At 48.7% G+C, this 15,356-nt stretch overlaps 1 protein-coding gene across 3 annotated transcripts in view; it reads right to left on the bottom strand.

The window, feature by feature from the left end:
• znf609b (zinc finger protein 609b) overlaps positions 1 to 15,356 on the bottom strand; it is a 163,207-nt gene that overhangs the window by 52,605 nt on the left and 95,246 nt on the right. For all 3 annotated transcript variants that reach the window (XM_072464893.1, XM_072464895.1, XM_072464894.1), the window contains exon 3: positions 6,871 to 7,099. In XM_072464893.1, the coding sequence (XP_072320994.1) occupies positions 6,871 to 7,099 (229 nt within the window). The remainder of the gene's footprint in view (positions 1 to 6,870; positions 7,100 to 15,356) is intronic.

Here is a 15,356-nt window from a genome sequence, read left to right as displayed (position 1 = left end):
GAGAGAGAGAGAGAGAGAGAGGGAGAGAGAGACAGGGAGGGAGAGAGAGAGAGACAGGGAGGGAGGGAGACAGGGAGGGAGAGAGAGAGAGAGAGAGAGACAGGGAGGGAGAGAGGGAGACAGGGAGGGAGGGAGACAGGGAGGGAGAGAGAGAGAGAGAGAGAGAGAGAGAGAGAGAGAGAGAGAGAGACAGAGACAGAGACAGAGACAGAGACAGAGACAGGGAGGGAGAGAGAGACAGGGAGGGAGAGAAAGACAGGGAGGGAGAGAGAGAGAGACAGGGAGGGAGAGAGAGAGAGACAGGGAGGGAGAGAGAGAGACAGGGAGAGAGAGAGAGAGAGACAGGGAGGGAGAGAGAGAGAGAGAGACAGGGAGGGAGAGAGAGAGAGACAGGGAGGGAGAGAGAGAGAGACAGGGAGGGAGAGAGAGAGAGACAGGGAGGGAGAGAGAGAGAGACAGGGAGGGAGAGAGAGAGACAGGGAGAGAGAGACAGGGAGAGAGAGACAGGGAGGGAGAGAGAGAGACAGGGAGGGAGAGAGAGAGACAGGGAGGGAGAGAGAGAGACAGGGAGGGAGGGAGAGAGAGACAGGGAGGGAGAGAGAGAGGTTGGAGGGGGGAGTGAGAGAGAAAGGGGGAGAGTGGTTTGAGAGAACAGGAGAGAAAATGTGTATTTGTGCTATTGTATATTGTATGTGTATAGTCTGCAGTGTATACAGTGATTCCTCGTTTATCACGGGGGTGACGTTCCAAGAAGAACCCGCGGGAGTCGAAATCCGCGAAGTAGAAACCTTTATTTTTTTACAGTTATTATAGAATGAAATACTCCATAAAACATTGAAGCTCACGCGCCGTTCTCACCGGCCTCGCAAACTTCAATTTGGCAAGTGGTTTTACGTACGTGTCCATATGAATCCATAACGTTATTGACACAGGTAGAGAAGACACGGAGAAACTGTTTAGCCAATCAGAATGCAGAACACAATGCATGATGAAAATCCATGAAGCAGCGAGAGCGTGAAAAGTGAACCGCCATATAGCGAGGGATCACTGTAGTGTATAGTGTGCAGTGTAGTGTGCAGTGCGTAGTGTGCGCAGTGCGTAGTGCGCAGTGTGCAGTGTGCAGTGCGTAGTGTGCAGTGTATAGTGTGCGTAGTGTGTAGTGTGTGTAGTGTGTAATGTGCAGTGTGTAGTATCCAGTATGCAGTGTATAGTGTGCACCGTATTTTCCGCACTATAAGCGCACGTAAAAGTCTTTAACGTCCTCAAAAGCCGCCCGTGCGCATAATATATGGTTTATTTCTGGTTGTGCTTACTGACCGCGAAAATATTTTGTGTGGTACACGGTGTATAAAGAAGATTTGGGACACGAGACGCCGATGCGCGACTTAATTTACAGTACTCCGGAACCGGAAGTCCCAACAACATGTGTGCAAAGCATTCTGGGAACAGTAGTCTACCTATACCATGACCTACACGCAGCGCACGTCAGGCCCAACGCAGACACCTACCGGTAAATAAAGGACCCCAATAATCTTGGCCCAAGATGGCTGCTGCCTAGAGACCATTGGAACTCTTATATTATTAGAAATGCTCTTACGGGCTAAACTATCAGTCAACTGTGGTCAGAATCATCACTGAACCTCCGTGTGGATCCGAGAGGCGGGATCACACTGACCAAAGAGATTTTAGCACGGAGCACTATCGGCGCTTTGGCTGCTTTTACCATTATGCGCCCCAGCAGACATTAAACCGGGACACAGGACGTAAACAATCGGGGCTGTCCCAGGTCAATCGGGACGTCTGGTCACAGCTGTGCGGGATGTACTTTGACGCATTTGAAGGATTTGATGACGAGGAATGAACTGAAAAAGTGAGTGTATTGTGTTGTATTTTACATGTTGCAACTGAACGAGGCTGGGAGTTGTTGTGAATATGCTAACGTGTCTGTTAGCGATAGCAGAGTGTGTTTTGATGTTGAACAATGTTGATCTGAATGAGTTGAACACGTTTCATTAAGCTCAACTGACTCTGACTTATCTGTCTGTTTTGTTTATCTTATGCACTTTATGTATGGACCAGGACACATGGTACACAGATAGCTGATGGTGCGCTTAATAATCCGGTGCGCCTTTTCGTGCACAAAATACGGTAGTGTACAGTCTGCAGTGTGCAGTGTGCAGTCTGCAGTGTGCAGTGTGCAGTGTGCAGTGTGCAGTCTGCAGTCTGCAGTGTGCAGTGTGCAGTGTGCAGTCTGCAGTGTGCAGTGTGCAGTGTGCAGTCTGCAGTGTGCAGTGTGCAGTGTGCAGTCTGCAGTGTGCAGTGTGCAGTGTGCAGTGTGCAGTGTGCAGTGTGCAGTGTGCAGTGTGCAGTGTGCACTGCATTTCCGGGTATGTTTTATGTCACAGAGTGGAACTAGGGAGTAAAAAGTATCTGCCCCAGAGCGAGAGCTTTGAATTGGCCACAATCAAAGATGTATTAAAAATATCATCAGTTTAATCCAATCCAACTTTATTTGTACAGCACATTTTACCAACACAAAGTCTCCCAAGTGCTGCACAGAGAACAAAACAGTCTATAAAGTCGATATGACACTTTTCAAAAAGAATGATTATGTTTAAGACTTTACCATTTAACATTTTTGCCTGTTTTTCTCCATGTGGTCATTTTGGTGACGTTTATAATGTCACTTCCTGGTTTAACATGGCCAGCAATCATAACAGAAGTAATTTCACAACCGTTTCTTAGCCACCAGATTGTAAACAAGGGCCAAAGTCCATTTAAACCATAGAATCTTTATGATTTGACAAATAATCAAACCTGACAACACGTCACCAAAAAGGTGAACGTTGTGTGTAAATTGTCTCTGCATTTTTGATGGAATGGCACTTTTTGACACAGGGATTCTGTACTAGAACTTCCAGTAATTTTCAACTTTTTCTTGGTCCGATTTTCTTCACAAACAGCAACTTCAAGGTTGAATGGACGATTTTTTTATTTCCTGGTGGCGTGGACTGCCAATTAGTCCTGCCACGTATCAATCATAAAACCGCTCACCTGCAGCCGCTCGTCCCCCGAGAGCAGCACGTTTCCGCGTGTCTAAGCGCATTGATCTATCATAATATAGTTCCCTCAGTGTACGGGACAAAATGAAGACGGAGAAAGACAGTTCGAGCTGACTCAGAAGAAGACTAAATCTAAATCTACAGGAGACGAGAGAGATGATGTGATCCGTCGCGCTAATAAACAAACGCACATGTGTGTTGTATAAGAGTGGCATGTGCACGGGGGAGTGGCATGTGCACGGGGGAGTGGCATGAGCACGGGGGAGTGGCATGTGCACGGGGGAGTGGCATGTGCACGGGGGAGTGGCATGAGCACGGGGGAGTGGCATGAGCACGGGGGAGTGGCATGTGCACGGGGGAGTGGCATGTGCACGGGGGAGTGGCATGAGCACGGGGGAGTGGCATGTGCACGGGGGAGTGGCATGTGCACGGGGGAGTGGCATGTGCACGGGGGAGAGGCATGAGCACGGGGGAGAGGCATGAGCACGGGGGAGTGGCATGTGCACGGGGGAGTGGCATGAGCACGGGGGAGTGGCATGTGCACGGGGGAGTGGCATGTGCACGGGGGAGTGGCATGTGCACGGGGGAGAGGCATGAGCACGGGGGAGTGGCATGTGCACGGGGGAGTGGCATGAGCACGGGGGAGTGGCATGAGCACGGGGGAGTGGCATGTGCACGGGGGAGTGGCATGTGCACGGGGGAGTGGCATGTGCACGGGGGAGTGGCATGTGCACGGGGGAGAGGCATGAGCACGGGGGAGTGGCATGTGCACGGGGGAGTGGCATGAGCACGGGGGAGTGGCATGAGCACGGGGGAGTGGCATGTGCACGGGGGAGTGGCATGTGCACGGGGGAGTGGCATGTGCACGGGGGAGTGGCATGTGCACGGGGGAGAGGCATGAGCACGGGGGAGTGGCATGAGCACGGGGGAGTGGCATGAGCACGGGGGAGTGGCATGTGCACGGGGGAGTGGCATGCGCACTTCCGCCTGCGTTCTCAAATCGCCGAAAAATCGTCCATTGCCCCTTTAACTGAAAACTATGATAATTATTTACCATATCATGATAAGAAAAACATGAAACTGTTACGACAATCCTTTCCATTGTTTCCTGTTAGCGCTAGCTGCTAAGACGCTAAGGCAGAAGCTCTGGACCGATTGAAAACATTACAGTGAAATGCATTGTGGGGGATGTAATTGAAGGCGGTCCGCATGGCTCCACACTCTCGTGAGAAGACCGAGGTGAAGGATTAAAACATTCTAAGAACTGGGACAAAGTGCAGACTTCAGCGGCTCTAAGCGCGCAGTAGAAGTGCTTCAGTGCGAGTGACAGGGCTGGTTCACACTGTTCAACTGATCACTCACCAAAATAAAGGTGTTATCAGGTCATATTTATTTTCAAATCATAACTATTGTATCATTTAAGGCAGTGTCCCAGTTCAGGGGCAGCGTCCTCTGAAGGCTACAGTTAAGATGGGACTTGACCAATGATCTGGTTTTCTTGACGAGCACGTAATTGTAACGAGGGGAAAGACAAAGAGTGAAGGAGAGAAAACCGGGAGACGCATGAGCACGACCTGCTAGTGCGACTGAAACATCTCTAAATTCAATTTGGGCTGACGCGCTCTCCATCAAAGGCAGGAATAGTCAAGCATCTTGGGTTACACATGGAATGCGCAGCGGGAACGCAGCCAAACTCCTGCTCCCAGCCGGCTTCAGCGGCGGAGCAGGAGGGAGCATGGAGAGGGTCAGCAGAGCGGGACAGGGCGTGTTGTCCAGGCGTCTGCTGCATACTCCAGAGCAGAAACTGATCAAGGCCACCTCAAAAGTGCCTGCCAACTGCTATTCTTACCAATGCTACCAGCGCCGCTCGTGCTGCTACAACACTGTGCCACAGACAGCTGCGGCTCAGATTCCAGGTTAAGTAAGAAACACTCCACATGCTGCATGACAGCAGGGTTCTCCATTTAGCAGTCGCACAGGCTTTAGAAAATAAGTTTAGGTTTACCAAGCGAACAGGGCAATTTGGGAAGCAACCAAATAGTTACAGAAGTGTCAAAGTAGAAAAGTTCAAAAGATTCAGACTCAAATGCCAAGCAAACATCGAATACAGAGCAGCATTAGTTTATCTAATGTACGTGAAACGCCTGGAGTCCAGTCCACTCAGTCCGGTCCAGGTCCGTTTCATGATCCGCGAGATTTAGAAAGTGTTTCATATCAATACGTCTTGTTACAATGACCGCTGAGCACTGACCGCTGGGCACTGACCGCTGAGCCCTGACCGCTGAGCACTGACCGCTGAGGCTGCGGGTCTCAGGGAAGAACTTTGAAGTCTGGTGCGGCTTCCAGATCATTAGTCGAGCGTTCTCTCACGTGGCGTTTGTCAAAAGCATCTGGACGTGACCTGCACAGGTCCTGAACCGCACCAGCATCACATCTTTCTGTCCCCACTTTGAAGTGTTTGGGTAAACTTGCATATTCAAGCAGTCTCAAAGAAGGGTTCCTCCATATTTTTAAGTCCATAAACGGGGGTTCTCCATCTGGTAGCTCTGGAGTTACCAGTAGGTCTCCGACACATCCCAAGAAGCTTGAATATTACGTCTGAACAGTTCAATTCCTCTACTAGGGCAACAAAGGATCCTCAGAATGATCATAGTCGACGATTAGAATATCATCGTCATAATATAATCGTTGATGGGGTTGGAAAGGGGCAGCAAATTCTGGAAATTTCCCCATAAGAATTTTTGTGAATCTTTCATCTTTAATTCTGAATGTCAGTCATTGACTTTTATATAAAAATGTCTTACTTATATTACCAAATAAACTTGCAGTTTGGTCTTACGACCCGTGTGAAACGATGCACTGCGATCCTTAAATGTCACGAATCATAAACACGCATCATACGTTTCTCCATCAGTCTCGATGTGAAATTGACAGATTCAACAGCTCAAAAACAACATTAAAGCTGCTTCTCAGACACGTCCTGTGTATCTGCACTGCATCTCCACAACGTCACGCCGACAAATGTGAGCATCAAATGACTCTTCTCAAACTGTCCACGGCAACAAACTCTCCTCCGCACGTGGTACTTCCTCCTCTGTGTTTGTGAGAACAGCGCGCCGAGCGAGGGCAGAGACACAATAACCATAACCAGCCCTTGTTCAGAGACGACCTTGAGAAGCCTTCATTCGAAGTTCAGACTCATTCATGCCTAACATTTTCCAACTATGAATATTACTGTAATTTTCAGCCCTAATGGTTAACGGACGATACAAACTAGGGCTGAGCTCAATATATCGATATCGTGATATTGTGATGTACGTCTTGGCAATACGTGTATCGATACAGAGATGTGCATCGTGACTTCTGAACCTCCAGACTGATGCATCAGGCTGAGTCTGAGGAGCTGAACATGTGACTTCATCATGGGACAGTTGTCTTCTGATCTGAGGACAGTGTGACCATGACATTCTAATGCATTTTGTTATTCTACTTAATCAATGGATATTCATGAATCAGGATGTGTATTGTATCAAATTTGCTGTATCGGGATCAGTATTGTATCGCGAGGTACTAGGCAATACCCAGCCCTAATACAAACTATTGAACTGTACAGCCTCGGGTCACTCTACATATGACACGCTCCAGATCAAACAAGGCCCTGTCTTCCTCCAGCTCCAGACTGGGGCCAAACACACACATAAAACCTTCTGTCCTCTGCTGGCAATAGTGTCATTATAAATGTACATATGGGACACATGGACTGAACAACTATTACTATCACAGGTGCTTGACAGGTGCTTGTACTCACCGTCCTCCGTCTCCTGCCACACGATGCCCTCCAGGTTGACGCTGGTGCCGGGCTCACAGGGGCCCAGGCACTCGGGCTCCGTGGACAGCGACACATCCGACGTGTTGACCGCCACCGAGCGCGACCGGACCATGATCTGCTCACACGGGGACGAGATGTCGGAGCTGCCCACCCCGGCGGACAGGAGGTGGAGCGGGGGAGGGGCCGGCGTGGACACAGGAGACTCCATCTGCACAAAAACACACACAGAGCTGTAAACACACACGCAGATGTGTTCTGAGAGCGACACACGCAGAGGAAGTGCTGTAAGTGCTGCAGGAGAGAGCGTCTGGAATGCATCGCCTCCACAGATTTAGTCATGAATAAATAAACAAAAGCACGAGAATAACAACGTATCAAGGGCCGGGGTCCAAAGGGCCCGACGTTCCACTAACTTTACACAAGAGCAGGTCTGGTCTCACTTTGAACAGGCTTGTACACACATACACTGTAGTATCTGTTACTACAAAACAAGATGTTCTATCATAGAACATAACACACTGTCATAATTAGGGCCCGAGTGATTTATCAGTTGCTGATGAAACCAGCTGATTTTGGAGTCTCACGAGACATTGGCCAATGAACAACTTTCCACCAAAATGTTTTAGATTATTGGAAGTAACTGGCCCCATTCAACTCAAACACATTTTAATCAACTTCAGCTCTGCCCACATGTCACACCTCCTTCTAAAGCCTCTTAACTGCAGTCGCTGACTTTATTAGACAATCCACACATCTATTTTTGGTCGCCGGGCAAAAGGCAGATCGCGCTGCCCAAAGCAGCCATTAAGGACACAAACAAACCCTTTATTTTACAATCCATCGTAAGATAAGATATGCCTTTATTTTTCCACACAATGGGGAAATTTCGGTGTTGCAACGCAAGTAGATACAGAAGAAAAGAACAGATGACACTCTTAATAGAAAAAAAAACTCTTCCATCCATTTTCTACCGCTTGTTCCCTTTTGGGGTCGCGGGTGACTGGAGCCTATCCCAGTGACTTCGGGCCTTAGGCGGGGTACACCCTGGACAGTGGCCAACTTGTCGCAGGGCCAACACAGAGACATAGACAGTACAGACAGTTCACTATGGCCAATTTAGAGTCAATTTTGCCTAACACATGCATGTCTTTGGACGGTGGGAGGAAGCCGGAGAACCCAGAGAGAACCCACGGTAACACGGGGAGGACATGCAGACTCCACCCAGAGAGATCATGTGATGTTGGTCTGGTCCGGGAATCGAAAAAAACTCTTATAAAACAAAACTCCTATGGACAGAACCTCTCATTCTTAATAGGGAATACAGAAAATTAACCTGTTACCATCCGCCTATTCCGCCCTGTGCACAATGGATGGACCCAAAAGGCATTGCTTATTAAAAGAGGATCTTACAGCCCACATGCATGTGTGATGCATCATTAGAAAGCTTAGGCCTTCTAGTTTCTGCAGATGTGCACATGAACACTGTCAGGGCTTCAGAACTTACACTACAGAGGCCCAAACATAAACAAAACATCCTTTTTAGTCTTGCCTGAATATTGTCAATTTGTAATGGTCCTGAGCATGACATACTTCATTGTGTGCATATGCTGTTCACTGCACATGATGTTTATCTTGTTGACAACAACTGTGTAAAGTTTCAGATCTCTAGGAACAGGCATTTTGGTGCTGTTGACCTTTTTGTATCAAAAAGTATAATCGGAACAAGTGATCCAAATATGTGCCAACTGTGCCAAACTGTTTTATTACAATTTTAGCTCCTCTATGATCATAAAACATACATTTTGATGTTTTGTAGGCCACTAATACCTATTATAACTGCTAAAAACAATGTATGTGAAAATGTGTAAATATGAGTTTACCCATGAATTTCCCATATAGAGGTGAAAAAATAAATAAATTATATTTTTATTTTATATTAGTATTGGTATAATAATACATATATCTAACAAAATGCACGTCCAAAAGGTTAATAAAATCAGAAAACGTGATGCTTCTAGGCTCTGACAGCCTTTACGCACGAGAATATAGAGGATTCTGTGTGAATAAACCCGCATTCTAAAGGTATTCTTATTGGCTAGAATAATATGTCAAAGTCTTCTACGTCACCGCATGCTAGCACTATGTGGATGTCAACAAGATGGATGCGTGCGTCGGAGGCGGATGGTCTCATTCTGTAGCTAACAGTCTGAAGAAAAGATCGATGCCAAACAGCATCTTATAAGTCAAACAGGTCATTTGTTATGGACGGAGAAATGCGCCTCATGTGAATATTTTCACTGAAGAACACTTTGTTTACTTGACAATATCTCGGATAACTTCAGTAAAAATACAAGTGGATATTGTTGTTCAATGATTCCTTACGGACAGACTGAGTACAAGAATGTACAGAATTAAAGCCGTTTCGTCCGTCATAAATAAAAGTTGAGACTTTCTCACAAACTATTGGTAATTGCTTCTTGGGGCAAATTATTCAATGTAAATCAATGACATATTCGTTTTGTTGAGAAAATAATCTTTAAAATTATGTATAACTTGCTGGTATTGACCACGGAAATAAAAGTCATGATGTAAGAGAACTTTTGTAATTTGGAAACCGCGCGGGTGGATGTTAACAGGTTAAAAAAAAATTAAAAATATAAAAAATAAGCTAACATAAGACAAAATAATACTAATCATGGTGGTAAAGTAAACACTCTTAATTACAGCAGTTATATGCACACGAATATAAGATTAAGTTGTAAGACGTTTGGTGCGCTAAATATGACATTACTATAGTTAACGCCTTTTGCAGAAGCTAATGGAGGCGACCTGGGTCCAAGTTCAGGGGTCACAGTAGAATCAGACACGGCAGTAGAATCACACGCAGTAGAAGTAGAATCACACACGGCAGTAGAATCACACACGGCAGTAGAATCACACACGGCAGTAGAATCACACACGGCAGTAGAATCACACACAGCAGTAGAATCACACACGGCAGTAGAATCACACACGGCAGTAGAATCACACACGGCAGTAGAATCACACACGGCAGTAGAATCACACACGGCAGTAGAATCACACACGGCAGTAGAATCACACACGGCAGTAGAATCACACACGGCAGTAGAATCAGACACGGCAGTAGAATCACACGCAGTAGAAGTAGAATCACACACGGCAGTAGAATCACACACGGCAGTAGAATCACACACGGCAGTAGAATCAGACACGGCAGTAGAATCACACGCAGTAGAAGTAGAATCACACACGGCAGTAGAATCTAGAGATGCACCGATCAATCGGCCGCCGATTAAAAAAGCCGGTTTTATGTCTAATCGGCCCCAATCGTAATTTCTGGTTTTCGGACAATCAAACTGACCCGCATGCGCGGTGCGTAGCACTAGCAAGACTCATTCAGCAATGTAAACGTGCGTCGAGCACCTCCTGCGTTTTTGCTGCACGATTCCTGCTTTCTTGGCGTGGAGCGCGGCGCGGCGGAGGCGCTTTTGCGTTTTCCGCTCTAGACGCTTTGACAGACGTATAAGCTTCAATGCCTCAAAATTGTTCGCCACAAAAAAGTTCAGATTTGCTCAGCTTTTCTGCGGCGAGGCGGCGCAGCAGCCAATCAGAGATGACGCTCGCATTTCCCTGCCCGAGAAGAACCTCGGCACCACAACAATGGCAGACGATACACTATAGTGCAGTGTGTCAACACAAGGAGCTTTATGGCGTGTCTTTGGTGGAACACAAGAAGAACCGAGCCTGGAGGAGGATCCGTGAGGAGACTGGACTGTGGGGTAAGTTATTACAACTTTGAGACGATTAAAATCTATGTGGTGATAGTTGATGCGTCAAAATAATTTGCGCTGGTTTGTGTTTGACGAGTTCATGTGTTTATTCAGAGTTATCTGCAGAAAAGTAGGCAGGGTTGTTGTTCTGCTCAACTAGCAGAGAGCTAGGCTACGAGCTAATGCTAACAAGAGATCTCATCCACCTGAAAAGAGACTTTAAAAATACTTTGATGCATTTGAGACAAACATTACGTAGATACAAAACTTAAATTACTGACTCGAACAGCGAAATGAGTGACTACAATCTAATGTCAGGACTATTTAACTGTCCCACAGCCTCAAAGAAATGTACACAATCATCAGTGCTCTAGAATCTACAGTGCTCTAGAATCTACAGTGCACGAGAATCTACAGTGCTCTAGAATCTACAGTGCTCTAGAATCTACAGTGCTCTAGAATCTACAGTGCTCTAGAATCTACAGTGCTCTAGAATCTATAGAGCTCTAGAATCTATAGTGCACTAGAATCTATAGTGCACTAGAATCTACAGTGCTCTAGAATCTATAGTGCTCTAGAATCTACAGTGCTCTAGAATCTCGAGTGCTCTAGAATCTATAGTGCACTAGAATCTACAGTGCTCTAGAATCTACAGTGCTCTAGAATCTACAGTGCTCTAGAATCTACAGTGCTCTAGAATCTATAGTGCTCTAGAATCTAACCCTAACCCAAGAATTTTGCAATCGGTGCATCTCAAGTAGAATCACACGGGGGTTTGGGTGTAATTAAAGTGTATTTACATCATGAAGAGTCCTCCATCTTGTGATAATGAACATTCACCATGAACACACCGAAATAAACATGACTCTAGTGACTCAAGCTCTAGAACCAGTTCAACTCCACTGAGGAAAAACCTCCTGCTCTTTGGCATTACATCATCTTGGCCTAATCATCCACCGATTTCCTCCAATTAAAGCAGCCGCTCTGCCCCTGCTCCACCGCTCGCTCAGAGTAATTGATGGCACCTTCCCTGACATGAGCGTGACCACGGCGAGGAGACGGCAGGAGCGAGAGGAGGAGGCAGGAGTGTGGGGAGGAGGCAGGAGTGTGAGAAGGAGGCAGGAGTGTGGGGAGGAGGCAGGAGTGTGGGGAGGAGGCAGGAGTGTGAGGAGGAGGCAGGAGTGTGGGGAGGAGGCAGGAGTGTGGGGAGGAGGCAGGAGTGTGGGGAGGAGGCAGGAGTGTGAGGAGGAGGCAAGAGTGTGGGGAGGAGCCAGGAGTGTGGGGAGGAGGCAGGAGTGTGAGGAGGAGGCAGGAGTGCGGGGAGGAGGCAGGAGTGTGAGGAGGAGGCGGGAGTGTGAGGAGGAGGCAGGAGTGTGAGGAGGAGGCAGGAGTGTGGGGAGGAGGCAGGAGTGGGGGGAGAAGGCAGGAGTGTGAGGAGGAGGCAGGAGTGTGAGGAGGAGGCAGGAGTGTGAGGAGGAGGCAGGAGTGTGGGGAGGAGGCAGGAGTGTGGGGAGGAGGCAGGAGTGTGAGGAGGAGGCGTGTGGGGAGGAGGCAGGAGTGTGAGGAGGAGGCAGGAGTGTGAGGAGGAGGCAGGAGTGTGGGGAGGAGGCAGGAGTGTGAGAAGGAGGCAGGAGTGTGGGGAGGAGGCAGGAGTGTGAGAAGGAGGCAGGAGTGTGGGGAGGAGGCAGGAGTGTGGGGAGGAGGCAGGAGTGTGGGGAGGAGGCAGGAGTGTGAGAAGGTGGCAGGAGTGTGGGGAGGAGGCAGGAGTGTGAGGAGGAGGCAAGAGTGTGGGGAGGAGGCAGGAGTGTGAGAAGGAGGCAGGAGTGTGAGGAGGAGGCAAGAGTGTGAGGAGGAGGCAGGAGTGTGGGGAGGAGGCAGGAGTGTGAGGAGGAGGCAGGAGTGCGGGGAGGAGGCAGGAGTGGGGGGAGAAGGCAGGAGTGTGAGGAGGAGTGTGAGGAGGAGGCAGGAGTGCGAGGAGGAGGCAGGAGTGTGAGGAGGAGGCGGGAGTGTGAGGAGGAGGCAGGAGTGTGAGGAGGAGGCAGGAGTGTGGGGAGGAGGCAGGAGTGGGGGGAGAAGGCAGGAGTGTGAGGAGGAGGCAGGAGTGTGGGGAGGAGGCAGGAGTGTGAGGAGGAGGCGTGTGGGGAGGAGGCAGGAGTGTGAGGAGGAGGCAGGAGTGTGGGGAGGAGGCGTGTGGGGAGGAGGCAGGAGTGTGGGGAGGAGGCAGGAGTGTGAGGAGGAGGCGTGTGGGGAGGAGGCAGGAGGAGGCAGGAGTGTGAGGAGGAGGCAGGAGGAGGCAGGAGTGTGAGGAGGAGGCAGGAGGAGGCAGGAGTGTGAGGAGGAGGCAGGAGGAGGCAGGAGTGTGGGGGCGTCGCCACGGAGGGACCAGACCAGAGGGAGACGAGTGGGGAGGTGACACCAGGCTTAGTGCGTTCTGCTCAGGGAAGACGACATGAAAAGCCTCCTGAATCATTAGAGCAGAACTGCAGGAGAACGCCACACTGCTGCTGCAGGAGAACGCCACACTGCTGCTGCAGGAGAACGCCACACTGCTGCTGCAGGAGAACGCCACACTGCTGCTGCAGGAGAACGCCACACTGCTGCTGCAGGAGAACGCCACACTGCTGCTGCAGGAGAACGCCACACTGCTGCTGCAGGAGAACGCCACACTGCTGCTGCAGGAGAACGCCACACTGCTGCTGCAGGAGAACGCCACACTGCTGCTGCAGGAGAACGCCACACTGCTGCTGCAGGAGAACGCCACACTGCTGCTGCAGGAGAACGCCACACTGCTGCTGCAGGAGAACGCCACACTGCTGCTGCAGGAGAACGCCACACTGCTGCTGCAGGAGAACGCCACACTGCTGCTGCAGGAGAACGCCACACTGCTGCTGCAGGAGAACGCCACACTGCTGCTGCAGGAGAACGCCACACTGCTGCTGCAGGAGAACGCCACACTGCTGCTGCAGGAGAACGCCACACTGCTGCTGCAGGAGAACGCCACACTGCTGCTGCAGGAGAACGCCACACTGCTGCTGCAGGAGAACGCCACACTGCTGCTGCAGGAGAACGCCACACTGCTGCTGCAGGAGAATGCCACACTGCTGCTGCAGGAGAACGCCACACTGCTGCTGCAGGAGAACGCCACACTGCTGCTGCAGGAGAATGCCACACTGCTGCTGCATTCAGAGCTCAGTAATTGGGCACCGAGCGCTCAGGAAAACTCTGCCGATACTTGGAGATAATTAGAGAAAATGAACTCTGACAAGATAAGTGTTGTGCTGTTGGAAATAACAGTAAAAAGATCATTAAAAAACCTACTTTTTAACCAGAGAGAAAGTGGTTAAGTCACATCAAGACACTTTCATTTAGAAATAAGATGTACTATTTTGATAAGGATACACTATATACACTATATTATATGGACCAATCAGAACCATCTATGATTTGGGGCAGGTGGTAATAAAGTTGGTCAGATACATGAAAAGGCTGTAAAATACAGCTTATTGTTAGACTGCCCCAAATAAATTGTCTGTTTGCTGTAACCCGACCCAACATTTTTCAAGTGGTTTCAAGTTGGTCTGTAAATTTGTATTTTTATTTACTTTAAAGGCAAAAAAAAAAAAGATCCAAATCGTCGCCATTTTTTGACTCGGAGTGACCACCAGGGGTCAGGCTTCAACAGTCCAGGGGTCAGGCTTCAACAGTCCAGGGGTCAGGCTTCAACAGTCCAGGGGTCAGGCTTCAACAGTCCAGGGGTCGGGCTTCAACAGTCCAGGGGTCGGGCTTCAACAGTCCAGGGGTCAGCCTTCAACAGACCAGGGGTCAGGCTTCAACAGTCCAGGGGTCGGGCTTCAACAGTCCAGGGGTCAGCCTTCAACAGACCAGGGGTCAGCCTTCAACAGTCAATGACGGAAAACGTCTCAATCAACCCGATCTCCAGATTTTAATATATTTCAATCGACCTTTTGTACGCCGTTATCCTTTATTTTGGTAGCTAAGGCGAGCGGGGGCCGTGTTTCCCTCCCAGAATGCAAAGCGCAGGTCAAATTTAACATGAAGCCACACCATGACATAGAACGGCATGAGCAGTGGCGAGGGCAGATGACAGAGGCAAACAACAGGTAAAAGGCGATATAGTCCCCCTCCTACATGGTCTGTGTAATACAGAAGCATATGGAGGACCGAAAATGTAAGTGCATGTGCATCGTGCAATGCTTTATTTGTCCCTTGGGGTGAAAAATAAGTTCACCAGCGCGATAAAATTACTCTACACAGCGCTTTTGAAAAGAACGGTTGGTGAATGGGCGAAATATTAGTAAAATAAAATAATTTTCAATAAGTTTCAGTCGGCTAGTTTTATACCGGGTCGGTCGGGTTACAGCAAACAGACATATTATTTTGCTCAACATTAGCCTCAGCCCAGTTGGTTGCATTGGTGGAAGTAGTATTTTTACAAAGGAACATCTATGTCATGTGAACACGACCTATTCACAAAATCCCTCGCTATCCCTTCGCTGCAAACCATAAAGAGACATTAGCCTAAATAATATAAAAGCAGACAAAGAACATCCCGATAAGGCCATATATCAGTGGTCCCCAAACGACGGCCCGCGGGCCACATCTGGCCCGTTGGGCTTGTCCAAGTTATATTAAAAAATATATATATATTTTTTT

The sequence above is a fragment of the Eucyclogobius newberryi genome, unplaced genomic scaffold (assembly GCF_026437365.1).
Source record: "Eucyclogobius newberryi isolate DKJ021-1_F unplaced genomic scaffold, fEucNew1.0.hap1 SCAF_5, whole genome shotgun sequence".
Lineage (NCBI taxonomy): Eukaryota > Metazoa > Chordata > Actinopteri > Gobiiformes > Gobiidae > Eucyclogobius > Eucyclogobius newberryi.
The sequence above is the reverse complement of the archived record's forward strand: the minus strand, read 5'-3'. Positions and strand labels throughout refer to the sequence as shown.